This window comes from Oncorhynchus tshawytscha, linkage group LG20 (assembly GCF_018296145.1).
Source record: "Oncorhynchus tshawytscha isolate Ot180627B linkage group LG20, Otsh_v2.0, whole genome shotgun sequence".
Classification (NCBI taxonomy): domain Eukaryota; kingdom Metazoa; phylum Chordata; class Actinopteri; order Salmoniformes; family Salmonidae; genus Oncorhynchus; species Oncorhynchus tshawytscha.
This window is the reverse complement of record NC_056448.1, coordinates 49,198,868-49,215,524: the sequence shown is the minus strand read 5'-3', so window position 1 is coordinate 49,215,524 and position 16,657 is coordinate 49,198,868. Positions and strand designations below refer to the sequence as shown.

General features: G+C 43.3%; 1 protein-coding gene across 7 annotated transcripts in view; it reads left to right on the top strand.

The window, feature by feature from the left end:
• The window catches only part of LOC112236778 (polypyrimidine tract-binding protein 3), a 116,117-nt gene that overhangs the window by 40,673 nt on the left and 58,787 nt on the right, over positions 1 to 16,657 (top strand). For 3 of the 7 annotated variants that reach the window (XM_042302775.1, XM_042302780.1, XM_042302778.1), the window contains exons 2-3: positions 8,108 to 8,180; positions 13,673 to 13,842. In XM_042302775.1, coding sequence (XP_042158709.1) covers positions 8,156 to 8,180; positions 13,673 to 13,842 — 195 coding nt within the window. In that variant the 5' untranslated portion in view covers positions 8,108 to 8,155. Of the gene's footprint in view, positions 1 to 8,104; positions 8,181 to 13,672; positions 13,843 to 16,657 lie in introns of those variants that run through there. The other 4 variants (XM_042302779.1, XM_042302777.1, XM_042302781.1 and 1 more) reach the window with 3 other exon arrangements.

Genomic DNA, 16,657 nt, shown 5'->3' with positions numbered 1-16,657 from the left:
TCTACTACTAATGACAGGGGCTGTCTACTACTAATCTACATGGATTGGCTGTCTACTACTAATGACAGGGCTGTATCTACATGGATTGGCTGTCTACTACTAATGACAGGGCTGTATCTACATGGATTGGCTGTCTACTACTAATGACAGGGCTGTATCCACATGGATTGGCTGTCTACTACTAATGACAGGGCTGTATCTACATGTTGGATTGGCTGTCTACTACTAATGACAGGGCTGTATCTACATGGATTGGCTGTCTACTACTAATGACAGGGCTGTATCTACATGGATTGGCTGTCTACTACTAATGACAGGGCTGTATCTACATGGATTGGCTGTCTACTACTAATGACAGGGCTGTATCCACATGGATTGGCTGTCTACTACTAATGACAGGGCTGTATCTCTGGATTGGCTGTCTACTACTAATGACAGGGCTGTATCTACATGGATTGGCTGTCTACTACTAATGACAGGGCTGTATCTACATGTTGGATTGGCTGTCTACTACTAATGACAGGGCTGTATCTACATGTTGGATTGGCTGTCTACTACTAATGACAGGGCTGTATCTACATGGATTGGCTGTCTACTACTAATGACAGGGCTGTATCTACATGGATTGGCTGTCTACTACTAATGACAGGGCTGTATCTACATGTTGGATTGGCTGTCTACTACTAATGACAGGGCTGTATCTACATGTTGGATTGGCTGTCTACTACTAATGACAGGGCTGTATCTACATGTTGGATTGGCTGTCTACTACTAATGACAGGGCTGTATCTACATGTTGGATTGGCTGTCTACTACTAATGACAGGGCTGTATCTACATGTTGGATTGGCTGTCTACTACTAATGACAGGGCTGTATCTACATGTTGGATTGGCTGTCTACTACTAATGACAGGGCTGTATCTACATGGATTGGCTGTCTACTACTAATGACAGGGCTGTATCTACATGGATTGGCTGTCTACTACTAATGACAGGGCTGTATCTACATGTTGGATTGGCTGTCTACTACTAATGACAGGGCTGTATCTACATGTTGGATTGGCTGTCTACTACTAATGACAGGGCTGTATCTACATGTTGGATTGGCTGTCTACTACTAATGACAGGGCTGTATCTACATGTTGGATTGGCTGTCTACTACTAATGACAGGGCTAAATCTCCATGTTGGATTGGCTGTCTACTACTAATGACAGGGCTGTATCTACATGGATTGGCTGTCTACTACTAATGACAGGGCTGTATCTACATGGATTGGCTGTCTACTACTAATGACAGGGCTGTATCTACATGGATTGGCTGTCTACTACTAATGACAGGGCTGTATCTACATGGATTGGCTGTCTACTACTAATGACAGGGCTGTATCTACATGGATTGGCTGTCTACTACTAATGACAGGGCTGTATCTACATGGATTGGCTGTCTACTACTAATGACAGGGCTGTATCTACATGGATTGGCTGTCTACTACTAATGACAGGGCTGTATCTACATGTTGGATTGGCTGTCTACTACTAATGACAGGGCTGTATCTACATGGATTGGCTGTCTACTACTAATGACAGGGCTGTATCTACATGGATTGGCTGTCTACTACTAATGACAGGGCTGTATCTACATGTTGGATTGGCTGTCTACTACTAATGACAGGACTGTATCTACATGGATTGGCTGTCTACTACTAATGACAGGGCTGTATCTACATGGATTGGCTGTCTACTACTAATGACAGGGCTGTATCTACATGGATTGGCTGTCTACTACTAATGACAGGGCTGTATCCACATGGATTGGCTGTCTACTACTAATGACAGGGCTGTATCTACATGTTGGATTGGCTGTCTACTACTAATGACAGGGCTGTATCTACATGGATTGGCTGTCTACTACTAATGACAGGGCTGTATCTACATGGATTGGCTGTCTACTACAAATGACAGGGCTGTATCTACATGTTGGATTGGCTGTCTACTACTAATGACAGGGCTGTATCTACATGTTGGATTGGCTGTCTACTACTAATGACAGGGCTGTATCTACATGTTGGATTGGCTGTCTACTACTAATGACAGGGCTGTATCTACATGGATTGGCTGTCTACTACTAATGACAGGGCTGTATCTACATGTTGGATTGGCTGTCTACTACTAATGACAGGGCTAAATCTCCATGTTGGATTGGCTGTCTACTACTAATGACAGGGCTGTATCTACATGGATTGGCTGTCTACTACTAATGACAGGGCTGTATCTACATGGATTGGCTGTCTACTACTAATGACAGGGCTGTATCTACATGGATTGGCTGTCTACTACTAATGACAGGGCTGTATCGACATGGATTGGCTGTCTACTACTAATGACAGGGCTGTATCTACATGTTTGATTGGCAGCCTTCAACTAATGCCAGGGCTGCAAGTTGGATGTGTAGCAAAAAGTACTTTGAACCTATTTGTCCATCTGAGAGTAGGTGTTCTTGTTTCAAACACACACTATACCATCTTTAAAGGAATAGTTTCATGTAGGTTTACCCCTGCGTGATGTTTTGATAACAGTCTGAGAGTAGGTGTTCTTGTTTCAAACACACACTATACCATCTTTAAAGGAATAGTTTCATGTAGGTTTACCCCTGCGTGATGTTTTGATAACAGTCTGAGAGTAGGTGTTCTTGTTTCAAACACACACTATACCATCTTTAAAGGAATGGTTGACACTTCATAGCCATATTTTGTTACTGTTAGCGTTCTCAGTAACACTTAACATTAAACTGTTCTGGGGCCTGTGTAATGAAACGGGAAGTACATTTTATTAGCATGTTTTCACATAATACTTTGGTAATAGCATTTTAATTGCATAGCAATGAGCTGAGAGATTTGGTAAGAGGAATAGTGACTGTTCCTTATTCCAGTTATGTCATAACTCCATTATGACGTCATTATAAAGACATTTATAAAGTTCTATGTAACAATGACATCATTGTGTAATCATCACAAAGGCACTCCACATGTATGGAAACGTAATGTCAACTGTATTACCTTATGTCTCAGTCATTAGAAAATACATGTCTCAGTCATTAGAAAATATATGTGTTAGTCATTTTGAAGCTGCAAAAGTGGTCTCCTCTAATGTTGAGATGATTCCATGTCCCCCATGTATTTCATTCTAGACTATAGGCCAAACCACGTGTTTATGATTATATATTTATTCAACTAACTGTTGTCGTTTTTGGTTCTTCATCAAATATTTGTCAGTCATCAGATAATGTTCTGTTTTGTTTCAAATAACTTCCATATATTCAAAATACCTTCAAATAAAATGTGGTTTTCTGCGACGTGTATTTGAATATCAAATAGTTAGTTGCCTGAAACTCTTTATGAACTGTATTAGACTACCTAGTGTATTTTAAAGTTGGTATTTTCAAATAAACTACAAAGTACAAGTATTTTCTTCCCTGGTCTGGTTGGTATTACCACCTCTGGAGAGTATCAACTCCCCAGACCTAACCCCTCCTCCATCCTAACCCCGCCTCCATCCTAACCCTAACCCTAACCCTAACCACCTCTGGAGAGTATCAACTCCCCAGACCTAACCCCTCCTTCATCCTGACCCCGCCTCCATCCTGACCCCGCCTCCATCCTAACCCTAACCCTAACCACCTCTGGAGAGTATCAACTCCCCAACCCTAACCCCTCCTTCATCCTGACCCCGCCTCCATCCTAACCCTAACCCTAACCCTAACCACCTCTGGAGAGTATCAACTCCCCAGACCTAACCCCTCCTCCATCCTAACCCCGCCTCCATCCTAACCCTAACCCTAACCACCTCTGGAGAGTATCAACTCCCCAGACCTAACCCCTCCTCCATCCTAACCCCGCCTCCATCCTAACCCTAACCCTAACCACCTCTGGAGAGTATCAACTCCCCAAACCTAACCCCTCCTTCATCCTAACCCTAACCCTAACCACCTCTGGAGAGTATCAACTCCCCAAACCTAACCCCTCCTTCATCCTAACCCTAACCCTAACCACCTCTGGAGAGTATCAACTCCCCAAACCTAACCCCTCCTTCATCCTGACCCCGCCTCCATCCTAACCCTAACCCTAACCACCTCTGGAGAGTATCAACTCCCCAGACCTAACCCCTCCTTCATCCTGACCCCGCCTCCATCCTAACCCTAACCATAACCACCTCTGGAGAGTATCAACTCCCCAAACCTAACCCCTCCTTCATCCTAACCCTAACCCTAACCACCTCTGGAGAGTATCAACTCCCCAAACCTAACCCCTCCTTCATCCTGACCCCGCCTCCATCCTAACCCTAACCCTAACCACCTCTGGAGAGTATCAACTCCCCAGACCTAACCCCTCCTTCATCCTGACCCCGCCTCCATCCTAACCCCGCCTCCATCCTAACCCTAACCCTAACCCTAACCACCTCTGGAGAGTATCAACTCCCCAGACCTAACCCCTCCTTCATCCTGACCCCGCCTCCATCCTGACCCCGCCTCCATCCTAACCCTAACCCTAACCACCTCTGGAGAGTATCAACTCCCCAACCCTAACCCCTCCTTCATCCTGACCCCGCCTCCATCCTAACCCTAACCCTAACCACCTCTGGAGAGTATCAACTCCCCAGACCTAACCCCTCCTTCATCCTGACCCTGCCTCCATCCTAACCCTAACCCTAAACACCTCTGGAGAGTATCAACTCCCCAGACCTAACCCCTCCTCCATCCTAACCCTAACCCTAACCACCTCTGGAGAGTATCAACTCCCCAGACCTAACCCCTCCTCCATCCTAACCCTAACCCTAACCACCTCTGGAGAGTATCAACTCCCCAAACCTAACCCCTCCTTCATCCTAACCCTAACCCTAACCACCTCTGGAGAGTATCAACTCCCCAAACCTAACCCCTCCTTCATCCTAACCCTAACCCTAACCACCTCTGGAGAGTATCAACTCCCCAAACCTAACCCCTCCTTCATCCTGACCCCGCCTCCATCCTAACCCTAACCCTAACCACCTCTGGAGAGTATCAACTCCCCAGACCTAACCCCTCCTTCATCCTGACCCCGCCTCCATCCTAACCCTAACCCTAACCACCTCTGGAGAGTATCAACTCCCCAGACCTAACCCCTCCTTCATCCTGACCCCGCCTCCATCCTAACCCTAACCACCTCTGGAGAGTATCAACTCCCCAGACCTAACCCCTCCTTCATCCTGACCCCGCCTCCATCCTAACCCTAACCCTAACCACCTCTGGAGAGTATCAACTCCCCAGACCTAACCCCTCCTCCATCCTAACCCCGCCTCCATCCTAACCCTAACCCTAACCACCTCTGGAGAGTATCAACTCCCCAGACCTAACCCCTCCTTCATCCTAACCCTAACCACCTCTGGAGAGTATCAACTCCCCAAACCTAACCCCTCCTTCATCCTGACCCCGCCTCCATCCTAACCCTAACCCTAACCACCTCTGGAGAGTATCAACTCCCCAGACCTAACCCCTCCTTCATCCTGACCCCGCCTCCATCCTAACCCTAACCCTAACCACCTCTGGAGAGTATCAACTCCCCAAACCTAACTGTTATCTGGTGTGATCCATATTAAATGACACAACAACACATCCTGTTAGCTGGTGTGATCCATATTAAATGACACAACAACACATCCTGTTAGCTGGTGTGATCCATAATAAATGACACAACAACACATCCTGTTAGCTGGTGTGATCCATAATAAATGACACAACAATACATCCTGTTAGCTGGTGTGATCCATAATAAATGACACAACAACACACCCTGTTAGCTGGTGTGATCCATATTAAATGACACAACAACACATCCTGTTAGCTGGTGTGATCCATATTAAATGACACAACAACACATCCTGTTAGCTGGTGTGATCCATATTAAATGACACAACAACACACCCTGTTAGCTGGTGTGATCCATAATAAATGACACAACAACACATCCTGTTAGCTGGTGTGATCCATATTAAATGACACAACAACACATCCTGTTAGCTGGTGTGATCCATAATAAATGACACAACAACACATCCTGTTAGCTGGTGTGATCCATATTAAATGACACAACAACACATCCTGTTAGCTGGTGTGATCCATATTAAATGACACAACAACACATCCTGTTAGCTGGTGTGATCCATAATAAATGACACAACAACACATCCTGTTAGCTGGTGTGATCCAGAGTCCATTCGATTCCTCACCTCTGATTCACCTCACTATTTCTCCCTGTGTGGTTGCCATGGAGATACCTCTTCCATTTCACAACAAATCATCAAACATAAAAGTGCTTTCTGTCCAAGTGGTTGTATTCCAAATGGCACCCTTTTCCCTATGTAGTGCACTACTTTAGACCAGAGCCTGATGGCACCCTATTCCCTATGTAATGCAGTACTATTGACCAGGCTCTGGTCCAAAGTAGGGCGCTATGTAGGAAATATGTTGGTCATTTAGGATGTAGACCTGTGGCATCAACATAGAGTATAGAATCAACCCAAACAGATAATCCACATCATTCCTCATTACTTGTACCCTAGTTCATTTTAAAACGTGTTGGCAACAAACCGGTTCATTTCTGTGGCTTGTATTTCTCAAAGCTTCAGTGGAGAGATGAGATATCTAGAGCCACTAAATACATACTCTGACTCTGACCAATGGACACTTTAATATTAGCAAAAGTGAAATGTCAGTGAGTGAGACTCATAGGCTGGAGGTGTCTATAGATGGCTGATCAAACACTTAGCAGTGATGATGGCGTTTAGGGAGATGACACGGCTTGAGACTTATTCGCGTCCAAAATGGGACCCTATTCCCTATGTAGTGCGCTAATTTAGACCAGCACCCTATTCCCTATGTAGTGCACTAATTTAGACCAGCACCCTATTCCCTATGTAGTGCACTACTAGTGACCAGCACCCTATTCCCTATGTAGTGCACTACTAGTGACCAGCACCCTATTCCCTATGTAGTGCACTACTATTGACCAGCACCCTATTCCCTATGTAGTGCACTACTATTGACCAGGGCCCATGGTTTTGTGCACTATAGAAGCAATAGGGTGACATTTGGGATGTTGGTTGAGGGGCACCAGCCTGAATGACAATGTGTCAGGGTTCTGGGAGGGCAGGAGAGAGGAGACGTAGAGAGATGACAGTGATGTCAGTCTAACAGGAAACATGTCTGTTTAGCCAGGTAATCCATCGGTCTCTATATACTATTAGTCCATCAGTCTCTATATACTATTAGTCCATCAGTCTCTATACTATTAGTCCATCAGTCTCTATACTATTAGTCCATCAGTCTCTATACTATTAGTCCATCAGTCTCTATACTATTAGTCCATCAGTCTCTATACTATTAGTCCATCAGTATCTATACTATTAGTCCATCAGTCTCTATACTATTAGTCCATCAGTCTCTATACTATTAGTCCATCAGTCTCTAATCTATTAGTCCATCAGTCTCTAATCTATTAGTCCATCAGTCTCTATACTATTAGTCCATCAGTATCTATACTATTAGTCCATCAGTCTCTATACTATTAGTCCGCCAGTCTCTATACTATTAGTCCATCAGTCTCTATACTATTAGTCCATCAGTCTCTACACTATTAGTCCATCAGTCTCTATACTATTAGTCCATCAGTCTCTAATCTATTAGTCCATCAGTCTCTATACTATTTGCTAGGCTAATGGGCATGAGGAGGGGCCGGTTTGTGTAACATTAACCTAACGTCTCTGTTCTGTCTGTCTGCAGGGAGTAACAGTTACCTAACGTCTCTGTCCTGTCTGTCAGCAGGGAGTAACAGTTACCTAACGTCTCTGTCTTGTCTGTCAGCAGGGAGTAACAGTTACCTAACGTCTCTGTTCTGTCTGTCAGCAGGGAGTAACAGTTACCTAACGTCTCTGTCCTGTCTGTCAGCAGGGAGTAACAGTTACCTAACGTCTCTGTCTTGTCTGTCAGCAGGGAGTAACAGTTACCTAACGTCTCTGTTCTGTCTGTCAGCAGGGAGTAACAGTTACCTAACGTCTCTGTCCTGTCTGTCAGCAGGGATCTGTTCTGCCTCTCTCTTCTGCTGTCCTGTGCGGCCGTACTACCATGAGCACTTCTACTCCATCCACAGGTAGGTCTGCTCTCTCACCAACCCCATCAACTGACCTCTGACCTCTACCCTATAGGTTTGTACACATACTGTAGGCTGGGATTCAATCCCATCGCTCATTGGTTTTTGGAGACAGCATTCACGGTATATGCTGCGTAGATATCTTCTCAATTGGAGATTTCCTTTAAAAGCTGCGTTGTCGACACGATGGGATTTCATCCTGGCCATAGTCCGTGACCCAGTTGGCCTATGGTAAGAACGTTATCAGGTACCCTCGTTGGTCCCTGGTTATAATGCAATGCTACCCAGGAGTTTCCCCTGAAGACGTGATGCAGAATACAACGCATAACAAGTGAGTGAAAAGAGCAGCTCCTGATTGGTCCATTCCCCCCCATGACCCTGTGTTTCCATGGTAACATGATGGTAACCTCTGGTTGGCTGACAGAGAGGAGATTAATCTAATTGTGCCGTTGACTGATCTTATTGGCTTTAAAGAGATTAACTAAGATCCCATCTCCTGTAATGGACACACACACACACACACACAGGAAATGGATGGGTATGGCTATCAGATGGGAAGCCTCCCTCACATCATATGATGTGTTGTAGAACAACTCCAGACTGTCAGACCTGATATCATATGATGTGTTGTAGAACAACTCCAGACTGTCACATACTAACTTATCTAGACTGTCTGTTTCTACTGAGGCCTGACTACATACTAACTTATCTAGACTGTCTGTTTCTACTGAGGCCTGACTACATACTAACTTATCTAGACTGTCTGTTTCTACTGAGGCCTGACTACATACTAACACATCTAGACTGTCTGTTTCTACTGAGGCCTGACTACATACTAACACATCTAGACTGTCTGTTTCTACTGAGGCCTGACTACATACTAACACATCTAGACTGTCTGTTTCTACTGAGGCCTGACTACATACTAACACATCTAGACTGTCTGTTTCTACTGAGGCCTGACTACATACTAACACATCTAGACTGTCTGTTTCTACTGAGGCTTGACTATATACTAACTTATCTAGACTGTCTGTTTCTACTGAGGCCTGACTACATACTAACACATCTAGACTGTCTGTTTCTACTGAGGCCTGACTACATACTAACACATCTAGACTGTCTGTTTCTACTGAGGCCTGACTACATACTAACACATCTAGACTGTCTGTTTCTACTGAGGCCTGACTACATACTAACTCATCCAATGCAAACTGCGTGAGTTAGTGAGTTGACACTATTTGCTTATCATTTGCATGGTTGGCACTGTTGACTTTAACTAATAACTTAGTTCTGTCTTTACAGCCCTGAGCAGGCAGGTTAGGAGCCAGTCTGTCATGCCATACAGCAAGATCCGCCCCCTTCTAGTGTTGCCAGGACACCTTGGAATCTCCACACATAGCTGATATGCCCATGTTATTTACACTCTAATAACCAATCTCTTCTGAGGATATTCTCTGAATACCTTGTCATCTCTGCTGAGGATATTCTCTGAATACCTTGTCATCTCTGCTGAGGATATTCTCTGAATACCTTGTCATCTCTGCTGAGGATATTCTCTGAATACCTTGTCAGGGGAGCAACGGCTTTACTTTCCCCTCTTCCCTTGTGTCTGCCTGCCCGTCATTGGTTCCTCTCTAATGTGGTCTAACATACCCAATCAGCTATGATTTCCCTAGCTCTCTATAGCCAAGGTACTGTGTCATGGTTGCCTCGGGGGAGAAGCCTGGTTGGTTCAACAGATTGTTTAGACCTGCTTCAGTCAGAGTAGTAGTAGTACTAGTAGTAGTAGTAGTAGTAGTAGAAGTGGTAATAGTAGTAGTAGTAGTAGTAGTAATAGTAGTAGTAGTAATAGTAGTAGTAGTAATAGGAGTAGTAGTAATAATAATATTAGTAGTAGTAATAGTAGTAGTAGTAGTACTAGTAGTAGTGGTAATACGACTAGTAGTTGTAATAGTAGTAGTACTAGTAGTAGTAGTAGTACTAGTAGTAATAGTAGTAGTAGTAATAGGAGTAGGAGTAGTAGTAGTAGTAGTAGTAGTAGTAGTAATAGTAGGAGTAGGATTAGAAGGAGCAGTAGTGGTAATACTAGTAGTAGTTTTTGTATTTTAATAGTGTAGTAGTAGTATTCTAATAGTATAGTAGTAGTAGTAGTAATAGGAGTAGTAGTAGTAGTAGTAGTAGTAGTAGTAGTGATAGTAGGAGTAGTAGTAGTAGTAGTAATAGGAGTAGGAGTAGTAGTAGTAGTAGTAGTAGTAGTAGTAATAGTAGGAGTAGGATTAGAAGGAGCAGTAGTGGTAATACTAGTAGTAGTTTTTGTATTTTAATAGTGTAGTAGTAGTATTCTAATAGTATAGTAGTAGTAGTAGTAATAGGAGTAGTAGTAGTAGTAGTAGTAGTAGTAGTAGTAGTAGTAGTGATAGTAGGAGTAGGATTAGTAGTAGTAGTAGTAGTAGTAATAGTAGTAGTAGTAGTAGTGATAGTAGGAGTAGGATTAGTAGTAGTAGTAGTAGTAGTAGTAGTAGTAGTGATAGTAGGAGTAGGATTAGTAGTAGTAGTAGTAGTAGTAGTAATAGTAGTAGTAGTAGTAGTAGTAGTAGTAGTAGTAGTAGTAGTAGTAGTAGTAGTAGTAGTAGTAATAATAGTAGTAGTAGTAGTAATAGTAGTAGTAGTAGTAGTAGTTCTCGTAGTAGTACTACTAGTAGTAGTAATAGTATAGTAGTAGTATTCTACTAGTACAGTAGTAGTAATAGTAGTAGTAGTGGTAGTAATAGTAGTAGTAGTAGTAGTACCAGTCGTAGTACTATTAGTAGTAGTAGTAGTTGTACTTGTAGTATTAGTACTAGTAGTAGTAGTAGCACCATTAGTAGTAGTAATAGTAGGAGTAGGATTAGTAGGAGTTGTAGTATTCTAATAATATACTAGTGGTAGTAGTATTCTAATAGTATATTAGTATATTGGTATTCTAAAAGTATAGTAGTAGTAGTAGTAGTAGTAGTAGTAGTGATAGTAGGAGTAGGATTAGTAGGAGTAGTAGTAGTAGTAATAGGAGTAGTAGTAGTAGTAGTAGTAGTGATAGTAGGAGTAGGATTAGTAGTAGTAGTAGTAGTAGTAGTAATAGTAGTAGTAGTAGTAGTAGTAGTGATAGTAGGAGTAGGATTAGTAGTAGTAGTAGTAGTAGTAATAATTGTAGTAGTAGTAATAGTAGTAGTAGTAGTAGTAGTAGTAGTAGTAGTAGTAGTAGTAGTAGTAATAATAGTAGTAGTAGTAGTAATAGTAGTAGTAGTAGTAGTAGTTCTCGTAGTAGTACTACTAGTAGTAGTAATAGTATAGTAGTAGTATTCTACTAGTACAGTAGTAGTAATAGTAGTAGTAGTGGTAGTAATAGTAGTAGTAGTAGTAGTACCAGTCGTAGTACTATTAGTAGTAGTAGTAGTTGTACTTGTAGTATTAGTACTAGTAGTAGTAGTAGCACCATTAGTAGTAGTAATAGTAGGAGTAGGATTAGTAGGAGTTGTAGTATTCTAATAATATACTAGTGGTAGTAGTATTCTAATAGTATATTAGTATATTGGTATTCTAAAAGTATAGTAGTAGTAGTAGTATTTTAATAGCATAGTAGTAGTATTTGTATTCTAATAGTATAGTAGTAGCAGTAGTATTCTAATAGTATATTAGTATTCTAATAGTATAATAGCAGTAGTAATATTCTAATAGCATAGTAGGAGTAGTAGTATTCTATTAGTATAGTAGTACAAGTAGTATTCTAATAGTATAGTTAACCCATGAGGACCGGTGTTATTTTTGGTAGCTGAAATACAATAATCATCATGTCCTATGTCAACATCACAACTCCAGTAATATTATAGCTACAAGCAGTACAATACATCACTTGAGCAAATACTTGGAGTCCTATTTTTTTATTTTACTCAGCAAGTCAGTTAAGAACAAATTCTTATTTTTAATGACGGTCTACCAGGGAACAGTATGTTAACTGCCTTGTTCAGGGGCAGAACGATACATTTTTTGACTAACCAGGTCAGGGATTTGATCTTGCAATCTCTCGGTTACTAGTCCAACACTCTGACCACTAGGCTACTTGTCGCCCCCACACTCTAACCACTAGGCTACCTGCCGCCCTATAGGGAGTGTGGGGCTATTTTGGGCACAGCCATACTTTACGTCAACCAACTGATGATCAGAACATTAGTTGGTTCCTCTTTCACAGTTCAATCAGTACTATCATTTTATTCATTTAATTTCAACCGCAAATTAGAGATTAAACAGCATGAATCTACTCTATATGCATGGTTAAATGGGATCTGCTGGCTGGTTAAATGGGATCTGCTGGCTGGTTAAATGGGATCTGCCTGGCTGGTTAAATGGGATCTGCCTGGCTGGTTAAATGGGATATGCCTGGCTGGTTAAATGGGATCTGCTGGCTGGTTAATTGGGATCTGCTGGCTGGTTAATTGGGATCTGCTGGCTGGTTAATTGGGATCTGGCTGGTTAAATGGGATCTGCTACCTGGTTAAATGGGATCTGCCTGGCTGGTTAAATGGGTTCTGCTGGCTGGTTAAATGGGATCTGCTGGCTGGTTAAATGGGATCTGCCTGGCTGGTTAAATGGGATCTGCTGGCTGATTAAATGGGATCTGCCTGGTTAAATGGGATCTGCTGGCTGGTTAAATGGGATCAGCTGGCTGGTTAAATGGGATCTGCCTGGCTGATTAAATGGGATCTGCTGGCTGGTTAAATGGGATCTGCTGGCTGGTTAAATGGGATCTGCTGGCTGGTTAAATGGGATCTGCCTGGCTGGTTAAATGGGATCTGCCTGACTGGTTAAATGGGATCTGCCTGACTGGTTAAATGGGATCTGCCTTGCTGGTTAAATGGGATCAGCTGGCTGGTTAAATGGGATCTGCCTGGCTGATTAAATGGGATCTGCTGGCTGGTTAAATGGGATCTGCCTGACTGGTTAAATGGGATCTGCCTGCCTGGTTAAATGGGATCTGCTGGCTGGTTAAATGGGATCAGCTGGCTGGTTAAATGGGATCTGCCTGGCTGATTAAATGGGATCTGCTGGCTGGTTAAATGGGATCTGCTGGCTGGTTAAATGGGATCTGCTGGCTGGTTAAATGGGATCTGCTGGCTGGTTAAATGGGATCTGCTGGCTGGTTAAATGTGATCTGCTGGCTGGTTAAATGGGATCTGCCTGGTTAAATGTGATCTGCTGGCTGGTTAAATGGGATCTGCTGGCTGGTTAAATGGGATCTGCTGGCTGGTTAAATGGGATCTGCTGGCTGGTTAAATGGGATCTGCTGGCTGGTTAAATGGGACCTTCCTGGTTAAATGGGATCTACCTGGTTAAAGGGGATCTGCTGGTTGGTTAAATGGTATTTGCCTGCCTAGTTAAATGGGATCAATTCATCAAATTGATCAAAATTGGGTTAGTTTTCAAATTCTTTGTTTATCTCTCTCTCTCTCCTATAGCTAATGGCAACGATAGCAGACAGTTTAAAGGAGACCGTTCTCCCTGTGGTCCTTCCCGAGTCCTCCACGTCCGCAAGGTTCCCATCGAGGTGTCTGAGGCTGAGCTCATCTCTCTAGGAGTCCCCTTCGGTAGAGTCACCAACCTGTTGATGCTGAAAGGGAAAAACCAGGTAGGAACAAACATTCTCCAACCAGGTTAAAACCAGGTAGAGCCCCATAGACCCTGGTCAAAAGTAGTGTAATATACAGGTCAGGGCCCACAGTAGTGCACATTTCACCAGGGCCCATAGGGGTTTTATTATAGGGAATAGGGTGCCATTTGGGATGTATATCAAGTGTCAAGATCATGTGATAGGCCTGATCACAGACAACGATGAGACAGCATATAGGGGGAGGTCAGAGACCTGGCAGTGTGGTGCCAGGACAACAACCTCTCCCTCAACGATGAGACAGCCTATCGGGAGGAGGTCAGAGACCTGGCCGTGTGGTGCCAGATGAGACGGCCTATAGGGAGGAGGTCAGAGGCTTGTCTGTGTGGTGCCAGGACAACAACCTCTCCCTCAACGATGAGAGAGCCTATTGGGGGAGGTCAGAGACCTGGCAGTGTGTTGCCAGGACAACAACCTCTCCCTCAACGATGAGACAGCCTATAGGGGGAGGTCAGAGACCTGGCAGTGTGGTGCCAGGACAACAACCTCTCCCTCAACGATGAGACAGCCTATAGGGAGAGGTCAGAGACCTGGCAGTGTGTTGCCAGGACAACAACCTCTCCCTCAACGTCAGCAAGACACGAGCTGATCGTAGACTACATGAGAAGGAGGGCCGAACACACCCCCATTAACATTGATGGGGCTGTAGTGGAGCGGGTCGAGAGTTTCAAGTTCCTTGGTGTCCACATCACCAACAAACAATCATGGTTCAAACACACCAAGACACTCGTGAAGAGGGCACGACAAAACCTTTTCCCCCTCAGGAGACTGAAAAGATTTGTCATGGGACCCCAGATCCTCAAAAAGTTCTACAGCTGCACCATCGAGAGCATGGTAAGGCAACTACAGAGGGCTCCTTAACAGCTTCTACCCCCAAGCCATAAGACTCCTGAGCAATCAATTACCCCATGTATATAGCCTCCACATTGACTTGGTACCGGTACCCCCTGTATATAGCCTCCACATTGACTCTGTACCGGTACCCCCTGTATATAGCCTCCACATTGACTTGGTACCGGTACCCCCTGTATATAGCCTCCACATTGACTTGGTACCGGTACCCCCTGTGTATAGCCTCAACATTGACTTGGTACCGGTACTCCCTGTATATAGCCTCCACATTGACTCTGTACCAGTACCCCCTGTATATAGCCTCCACATTGACTCTGTACCGGCACCCCCTGTATATAGCCTCCACATTGACTCGGTACCGGCACCTCCTGTATATAGCCTCCACATTGACTTGGTACCGGCACCTCATGTATATAGCCCCCACATTGACTCGGTACCGTAACACCCTGTATATAGCCTCCACATTGACTCTGTACCGTAACACCCTGTATATAGCCTCCACATTGACTCTGTACCGTAACACCCTGTATATAGCCTCCACATTGACTCTGTACCGTAATACCCTGTATATAGCCTCCACATTGACTCTGTACCATAACACCCTGTATATAGCCTCCACATTGACTTGGTACCGGTACCCCCTGTGTATAGCTTTGTTATTGTATAGTGTTACTTTTTATTACATTTTTAACTTTAGTTTATATAGTAAATATTTTCTTAACTCTATTTCTTCAACTGCATTGTTGGTTAAGGGCTTGTAAGTAAGCATTTCACTGTAAGGTCTACTACATCTGTTGTATTCAGCATTTCACTGTAAGGTCTACTACACCTGTTGTATTCAGCATTTCACTGTAAGGTCTACTACATCTGTTGTATTCAGCATTTCACTGTAAGGTCTACTACACCTGTTGTATTCAGCATTTCACTGTAAGGTCTACTGCACCTGTTGTATTCAGCATTTCATTGTGAGGTCTACACCTGTTGTATTCAGCATTTTACTGTAAGGTCTACCTACACCTGTTGTATTCAGCATTTCACTGTAAGGTCTACTACACCTGTTGTATTCATCATTTCACTGTGAGGTCTACTACACCTGTTGTATTTAGCATTTCACTGTAAGGTCTACTACACCTGTTGTAGTCAGCATTTCACTGTAAGGTCTACTACACCTGTTGTATTCAGCATTTCACTGTAAGGTCTACTACACCTGTTGTATTCAGCATGTCACTGTAAGGTCTACTACACCTGTTGTATTCATCATTTCACTGTAAGGTCTACTACACCTGTTGTATTCAGCATTTCACTGTAAGGTCTACTACACCTGTTGTATTCAGCATTTCACTGTGAGGTCTACTACACCTGTTGTATTCAGCATTTCACTGTAAGGTCTACTACACCTGTTGTATTCAGCATTTCACTGTAAGGTCTACTACACCTGTTGTATTCAGCATTTCACTGTGAGGTCTACTACACCTGTTGTATTCAGCATGTCACTGTAAGGTCTACTATACCTGTTGTATTCAGCATTTCACTGTGAGGTCTACTACACCTGTTGTATTCATCATTTCACTGTGAGGTCTACTACACCTGTTGTATTCAGCATTTCACTGTAAGGTCTACCTACACCTGTTGTATTCAGCATTTCACTGTGAGGTCTACACCTGTTGTATTCAGCATTTCACTGTGAGGTCTACTACACCTGTTGTATTCAGCATTTCACTGTGAGGTCTACTACACCTGTTGTATTCAGCATTTCACTGTAAGGTCTACACCTGTTGTATTCAGCATTTCACTGTGAGGTCTACTACACCTGTTGTATTCATCATTTCACTGTAAGGTCTACTACACCTGTTGTATTTGGCATTTCACTGTCAGGTCTACTACACCTGTTGTATTCAGCATTTCACTGTGAGGTCTACTACAC